This window comes from Tinamus guttatus, unplaced genomic scaffold (assembly GCF_059628265.1).
Source record: "Tinamus guttatus ecotype Peru unplaced genomic scaffold, ASM5962826v1 Tinamus_guttatus_pri_ptg000327l, whole genome shotgun sequence".
NCBI classification, from domain to species: domain Eukaryota; kingdom Metazoa; phylum Chordata; class Aves; order Tinamiformes; family Tinamidae; genus Tinamus; species Tinamus guttatus.
In genome coordinates, this window is record NW_028288861.1 from 8,550,130 (window position 1) to 8,557,680 (window position 7,551).

At 54.5% G+C, this 7,551-nt stretch overlaps 1 protein-coding gene across 1 annotated transcript; it reads left to right on the plus strand.

Moving 5' to 3' along the window:
- The first annotated feature begins 2,307 nt into the window (after positions 1–2,307).
- Positions 2,308–7,261, plus strand: BATF (basic leucine zipper ATF-like transcription factor). The gene is made up of 3 exons (XM_010226738.2): positions 2,308–2,393; positions 4,023–4,127; positions 6,948–7,261. Exons 1-3 carry the CDS (start codon positions 2,328–2,330, stop codon positions 7,155–7,157), a joined length of 381 nt encoding a protein of 126 aa, XP_010225040.2. The 5' UTR covers positions 2,308–2,327; the 3' UTR covers positions 7,158–7,261.
- Positions 7,262–7,551: the final 290 nt, after the last annotated feature.

Here is a 7,551-nt window from a genome sequence, read left to right on the forward strand (position 1 = left end):
GCAGCAAGCCTGTAGCCACACATGGCTCTTTCTTTCAGCTTTGTTCCTGTGTCATCCCTCTGAGTGACAAAGCTGGTAAGAAATGCCAGGAGTGCCCACACAAGGCTGCACTGTGTGCCAAGCAGGGTACATTTGCGCTGTGATAAGGCTGCACAGCAGAACTCTTAAAGCCTCAGAGAGTGACCACGACTCATCCCCTTGCTGCTGGGCACTTCTTGCCTGCCTGGCACTGTGGAGTCTCACCAGTGCTGTGGCCATGAGAAGTGTGAGCTTAGCATATAGCTGCTAAGCTGAGCCGCAGCCTTGTTTTTAATATCCCTGTGCAGAAGTGCATCGAAAAACAGTAAAGCGGGAACTGGGAATTGCTGCTTCCCATGGAAGGGAGTTCACGTGCTCCTACCAGTTGCTTTATTCATTTTTTGTGGCACATGGAAGAACTTAGCCACGCTGAAGACGTGCTGCTGTCCACACTAGAGAGCAGCTCCAAGGCAAGATGGGCATGAGTAGGGGCTCCTCAGCCCTACACACTGGCACCTCTGGCTCCACCGACCTCCTGTCAGCTCTACCAGCCCCAGGGATGCCAAGGGGCTGGACATTAAACCCCACTTCACTATTTCCCCCTTGACTGTCCCAGCCTAACCACATCTCTCCTGGCTCGTCCACACTGCCTCTACCGTGCACTGACTGAGGTGAGGAGCGTATACAGATGGGAAACATGGAAAAACTGGGGGCAGCAACACAGAAGAAGAACAAAAAAGCAAAAGGGGTGAAGGCATATGAGAAAAGATAGTTGGACATGGGTCACAGGAAGAGGCAGAGGCAGGATGAAGCCAGGCCACAATGTGGATGTTGCCCTCACGGCGCGTGGACCCTTCCTTCCCTCGGTTCTGATGGCATGAGCAGATGAGGAGGAAGACTGCCCATGCTCTTTGGCTGCCTGGTCACCTCCAGAGAGCATGGGCTGCCAGGGGGCACCCCGCAGCACTGCTGTCCCAGTGACTGCTTTCAGGGCCCCAGATTAACGAGACCCATTCTGAGGGTGGAGATAGCCCCAGGAGGTATAGACTGGGGGGCAAACAAGGGATACAAAAGAGCTCCTGTCCAGGAGTTGTTCCCCAAGATGAGCAGAGGGAGAACAGCAAGGACACCCCCGCCCCAACATGCCACAGTATTCCTGTCTTCTGTGGGGCTGTCCCATGTCCCCTTGTACCAGCTGTGCCAAGGAGGGGCTGGAGAGGGCAGACAGGGAGCCTGGACCCACGTGCAACAGCTTCAGTTCTCCAGGGGTAACGCTGAGCTCTCATATGGTGTGGAGGTGTTGGGGCTCCCTTCTGGGTCTGCAGCATCACTACCACTTTATATTGCTGTGTGCCAGGGATGATCTTATTCCCCTTATGGACTAGTGGTGAGATACGGATTCGTGGTTCAAAGTATTAAAGAGCTTGATCCTATAGAAAATACCACTTCTACCAAAACCAGACCTCCCTTTGAGCCTGTCCTTCTTCTTGGGTAAGACTGTTTCTCAGAGCACATACATGAGCTATTTGCACAAACAGCTTTTGCGTGGGACCTGCCAAAGGTACTGGCCTTGTCCCCAGGACCTGTGACAATGGCACCGGGGGCGGCGGGATGGTGGTGAGGGGGTTGTATGGACGTGGGAGGCTGCCTGGGAACTTCCCTGGCCCGGCTCCGGTAGTAAAGGCTGCCAGGCACCGGACTGCCCTGCCCGAGCGTTGCCGGTGCCGCATACGGCTCTGCTCCTCCTGCCACTGGAATTTCTGGGGGCTCCCAGCACCACCTCCTCCGCACTTGCCCTCCTTTGAGGGTCCAAGTTTCACAGCCAGAGCTGGGGCTTTTCTTCCTTTACATCTCTGATGTTTGTCTCAGAGGAAACCCATCTTGCTGTTTTTCAAACCGCCTGAAGGTATTTTTCGGGGGTTTTTCAGGCTATTTTGAAGCTCGTTTTTCCCAGATGTGCTTTTTTTTTTTCTCTCTTCTTTTTTTTTTTCTTCTTCTGTAACTTTTCTTCTTCATCTCAAAGTTTCCGGCCACGTGACTTTCAGCTTACATCCCGTAGGTTCTGAGAAACCACAGGAGGCCGAGACCTAAAGGGAAGGTGCAGAGCCTCGAAGAGGAGAGGCAGAGAAAGTGACAGAGAGGGAAGAAGGACAACGTGCCACAGGGAAGGACAAGAGCAGGGAGGCAGAGGTCCAACTCAGAGAAGACACAGAAGGGCACGGGAGAAAAAAAAAAATTAAAGAAAGAAACCAAGCACTCCAAGAGCATAAAGGAAGCTGAAGAGGCCCCAGAGAGGCAGAGACGGAGCCATGCCCCACAGCTCCGACAGCAGCGACTCCAGCAGCTTCAGCCAGTCACCCCCTCCCAGCAAGCAGGTAAGGGGGATCCCTCACAGCTCTCCTGCTTCCCGACAACCTTCACAGATGGGCAGGGTGGTCAGCAGGAGGAGTAGGAGACTGGCACCCATCGCTGGCATTTTCACAGTGCTCCACAGCAGGGCTTTCTAGGAACAGGTGTTGGGGAGAGGGATGCAGAGCCAGGCAGCAAGCCTGCGGCGGGAGCTGCGGCTGCCACACTGAAGACAGGTGGAGAAATAAAGCACATTAGCTGGGGCCATGCCAGGGGCGTCTGGGATGCCAGGACCCTTGACGCTGTGGGCCATGCGATGCCCACCCGTCAGCCAGTGGGCAGGAAGCCACAGCGTGAGAGACGGGGCTTCGTGAAGAGCTGAGCACTCATCTCCTCTCCACAGGCCCAAAGGGCTCGAGGGAACCTGAGGACTTCCCGCTGCCTCAGACATCACTCAGGGACCAGGAAAGCCCTGGCACTTTTGGTCACTCTTTCTCTGTTCAGCCTCAGAAACTTTTCATCTCAGAATAGTGCTGGACAGAGCTTTTTTTGTTGTTGCATGGAGTATCTTAATGGTAGGTCTTCCGCTGGCAGATCCTGACACATCCAAGGTGTTTCCATCTCCTGGCTAAGCTTCGTTATATTTTATCATTTATCATTTGCTCTCTGACTATAGCTGGAAACACAGGCAAATACCTGAGGCTTTGCCCAGAAATGTCAGACCTCTCAATCAAGGCAGATCATGAGGTCTTCCGATCTTGGATGAGAAGCATCTGGGCAGAGAGGGGGATTAAGCAGAGAAACTGCTAAAGGATAAGGATCAGATCTGATGCAAGACTTGGGAGCTGCCATAGCTGAGAGGTTTGCGAAGCATTGAAGGGAAGGATAAAACGGTTAAGCTCAAAGAAAAGCTCTTGGGCGGGGTGGCGGGGGGGGAAGAGGATGTGCACAGACTGATGGGCTGGGAAGATAACTCTTGCGGCTGAATTTCATAGTCCTGTGGGGGAGCGGTGGTGTGAATGTTAGGGAGTCCACAAAAGAGACAGTGACAATGTGAAAATAGAAGATGAAAGAGTCTGAATGACGGTTTTAACTGTCAGAAGGCAGCAGAAGGACCAGATCTGAACAGGGAACTGCTGCTGTGTGAAGCTCATGACCTTGAGCAGGGAGAACTGTGAGCTTCTCTGCCCAAAGTGCTTGGGAGTATTTCAGTCAGCATGTTAGAGAGAGACATTGCTCCAGAGGGACTCCAGAAAAGAGCAAGCATAATGGGGATTATGGGGGAATAGTTTTACTGTAGAAGTTATTTAAATTGTCAGTTTGGGATGCAGTCTTACCATGTTCCCTCAAGCCATAGCCCACATCTGTATCTTGGTAAAGGGAGAGTCATCTCTTTCCTGCTATGCCAGGAGGAGCAGGGTACCAGATATGCCCCTCCTGGCAACAGGGATGTGAAGAGCATCACCCCTTCCTGCGGCAGGGCTTTACCCTGGTGCTCACGTCCCTGTGTCCCACATCCTGTGCTTCAAGGTTGTTCCTTTGGGGCTGCTCCTCTGTCTCCCCTTCCCACCTCTCCCAGTCCCTGATCCCTGTGCCACTATTGCAAGGGGAGTGAGGGTACACCCCCGTCATTTCCATGTCTTGCATTTCTCTAGGATTCTTCTGATGACGTGAGAAAAGTTCAGAGGCGGGAGAAGAACCGCATCGCTGCCCAGAAGAGCCGCCTGAGGCAGACTCAGAAAGCAGACACGCTGCACTTGGTGAGCACTCCCATCCTTTCTCCATCCTCAGTGCTGAGCGCTCAGTTTAGACAGGACAGGAAAAGCAGGGACCAAGGCAGGATATGAAAGTCAGCATTAGCAGCAGCTAGAGCACATAGCCCAGTCAAGGGCAGGATTTGGCCATTCAGTTGCCCAAACACATTTGCCCTTCAGCAGGTCCCCAGTGAAATCCTTTGCTTTTGCTGCTGCAGCCTTGATTTTCCTCTCAAGGCTTATTTAGTGTAATTGAAGAATTTTTTTTTGGGAGGGACAGTCACTTTTGATTGTGTTTGGGCAGCATTTTGTGGACAGTGTCAGAGCACGGCACAGGGCTCCTTTGCATTTCTGGTAAGTGAAATCCCATGTGTACCTGGCTACAGGTGATCTGGAGGAAGAATGCAGTGGGCAGAGACTTCTTTGTCCCTGTGCTGTGCTGGCTGCTCTTTGAAAATAGTCAGGGCTGTGTTCAAGAAACGATCTTTTGACTTAGCATTCTTGACCCTCCGATAAATCCCCACTTTTGGGGAGAATTTTTAAGAAGCTGCCTCTGAATCTTCCTTCGTGTGTGGTGCCCTCACTCTTTGCTTAGAACTGTCTTTTAGTCTTTTATCATTAGCTTATTATCCTTCTTGGGGCAACATGGCTTGGTGTTGGCACTCTCTTCAAGACAAACCTTGAGGTGGACATGAGCTCTGATCTTCCTCCAATAAAATCCTTAACAGCTGTGCACCAAGAAGAAACGGGCAGCTCTTCTTAGGGCAGACAACAAACCACTTAAGAGGTTACTGCTACTCAGCTGATAGTGATATTGGAGACACTTTGCCTGTGTTTAACGAACCCAGGACAGGAGCAGCATGTCTCAGCTCAGTCTTACAGGATGAAGACAAGATGCTCGCAGGCAGGGAGACAGCTAGAGGATATAGAAGCAGACAGAGACAAGGAGAGGATGTACATTAAATTTTTCTAATGTTTTTTTCAGTCCTTGGTCACAGTGACCCTCTGCTGCTCTTGGGCTCATTCCCTGCGTGCCCAGGTTAGCTCAGCACTGGAGACCACATATCTCTCTCTGATATGGTTTTGCTCAAGAAGTGAGGCTAAGCTTGGGCTCCTGTTGGTGTGAAAGGACACAGCAGCTCTAGCTGCCCCAGGACTGCGTAGCTTTTGTTTTGAGGGGAATGAGTCACTAGGAGGCTGGGGCTTCCCAGCCCCTTGGTGATTCCCGTCAGCTCCTGAGATAAATATTGGTTGTGATTTGCAAAACATTGTCATGTCTGAAAGATGCTAATTTCCCTTGCAAGGCCCTTGTGTGATGGCTGTTATAAACAGCGGGTGTGCGAGGTGCCCCAGCACGCAGAGCGGCCTCCGCTGGACGTTCGGTGCGACACCGGGCATGGGGCTGACGGACAAGTGGAGAGGCAAAGGCTCTGCTTTGAGGGGCGGTGGGAAGTGCCAAGGGGTACAGTTTGGATGGCCAGAGGAGGAAGAGGTTTTCAGGGTCCTGAAGCTGTGTCTCGCTTTGGTCCTATTGCCTGGATGGCCACAGTCTGCCTCTGCAGCCTGCCTGTTTTGCGGGTCCTGCCTGGGCCACAAGCAGCACCGCTCCACCTGCATGGGATGCTCCAGGCTGTGTTTTGGGAGCAGTGGAGGCAGTGAGCTGTGATTTGCTCAGGATCTTTGAGACCAGACTAAGCATCTTTATTAACCCCTTTGTTGTTGTTATTATTAATAACAGTAATAATTCTGTTCTTCTGAGGCCTCAGTTTCTCTTTTCTTCTGACTCAAGCGTCTCTCCCTCCACACTCGCACTGTTTAGCTGGTTTCCCCGGCTGCTAGCAGGAAGCAGTGAGTCTTTTCTTTCCAGGGCAATGACAGGTTTCCTGTGGCAGGTGGTTTTCTGGTTAAAGACGGCGGTTATTTAGCACCCCCTCCCCCGGCCGGCGGCCGCGCGCGTGTGCGTGAGAGGGAGCTGAGAAAGCCTGGGCGGGAACCCGCCGCAGTCACTTCTCGTAAGCGGGCGCCCAGGCGAGCGCCGCTGGGGCCCGGGCGCCTCGCTCCTCGCCACGGCCCGGCCGCTGGGGGAGGGGGGTTTGCCCAGGCACCGCTCCGCTCCGAAATTGCCGGAAATATGTCATTCTGGAAACTCTGCGGGGCAGAGAGGCGCCCGGCAGCGACCCCCACCCCGGCTCCCCGCTCGCGGCGCCTCCTGCCGCAGCTCCAGGCTCTGCCCCAGCCTCGCGTCCTGCCTGGGGGCCGCGAGCGCGGCCGCTGTGCGATCGCTCCCTCCGCAGCCGCGTCTGCTCTTCAAGGCCCTCCTCACACCCGCTGCTGCTGCGGGGCGCACAGGAAGCGGCGCGCTGCCGAGCGGCGTGCGCGCTGGCCCTGCTCCGCTGCCCGCGGAGCGGGTCCTGTCCCGGCGGCAGCTCTGCTCCCTCCAGCCCACAGCGTGGCCTGCCTGGTGGAGATTTCATTGCCTTCCCTGTCCATCCAGCCTCGTGCCGCAGGGACTGGCCTGCCCGCATGTGCTGCATTTATATTGGTGTAAGGTGAGCAGCTCCTGGGCGGAGATGGGTAGTGTAGGGAGATCAGAAAGGGCCCGACACATTGCACTGCAGTGTCCTCATACAGGGACACACATGGCCTTGGCTACTCTTATGTCTTATACCTAAACACTGCAATATAGCTGCGTGCCAACCAGCACCCAGGAGCTGCCCCATCTTGCCTGGTCAGCTCAGCTCTGCACATTTTTGTCTGCTGCCCATATCCCCAGCTCATCCTGGTGGATCCGTGCTCAGGAAGGCCCTGCTGGTTTTGTCTCCACAGGAGAGCGAAGACCTGGAGAGGCAGAATGCAGCCCTGCGCCGAGAGATCAAGCAGCTGACAGAGGAGATGAAACACTTCACCTCAATGCTGAGCTCCCACGAACCGCTCTGCTCCATCCTGAGCGCAGCGCCCCCGCCACCCCCAGAGGTGCTCTATGCCACACACTCCTTCCATCAGCCCCACATCAGCTCCCCGCGCTTCCAGCACTGAGCCGCTGCCGGACACACAGCCCGCAAGCTCTGCAAGTGGCCAGAGCTGCTGCGTGGGGCTCGCTCTTTCATCCAAGGGAGAAGGACAGACAGACGCCCCTTCTCAAAGTGCATGCTCTGAGCGACTCGTCTAGGACTTGTCCCCTGTACAGAAATGGCAGAGCCACCAGGAGGCATCTTTCGGCAGTTTCCAGCTTGGATCCTGGCAAAGAAGAGGCATTCACCTAAGGGCACCAACCCTCTTCCCTGGAGTTTGTGTTGGGACACTTGCAGGAGCGCGTGCGAGATGCGCAGCCTCCCTGAGAGCAGCCACAGGGATGCACAACAAGGGGAGCTCCAGCGAGAGGAAGGGGAACAGGGTGGAAGGGAATTCCAGGGGCCATAGAGTACCAGGG

Bases quoted from the DNA above. Each gene is read 5' to 3' on its own strand.
- BATF (XM_010226738.2), top strand. From the start codon at position 2,328: ATGCCCCACAGCTCCGACAGCAGCGACTCCAGCAGCTTCAGCCAGTCA. The intron at 2,394-4,022 runs GTAAGGGGGATC...GCATTTCTCTAG, and splicing joins CACCCCCTCCCAGCAAGCAG to GATTCTTCTGATGACGTGAG. The intron at 4,128-6,947 runs GTGAGCACTCCC...TTGTCTCCACAG, and splicing joins AAGCAGACACGCTGCACTTG to GAGAGCGAAGACCTGGAGAG.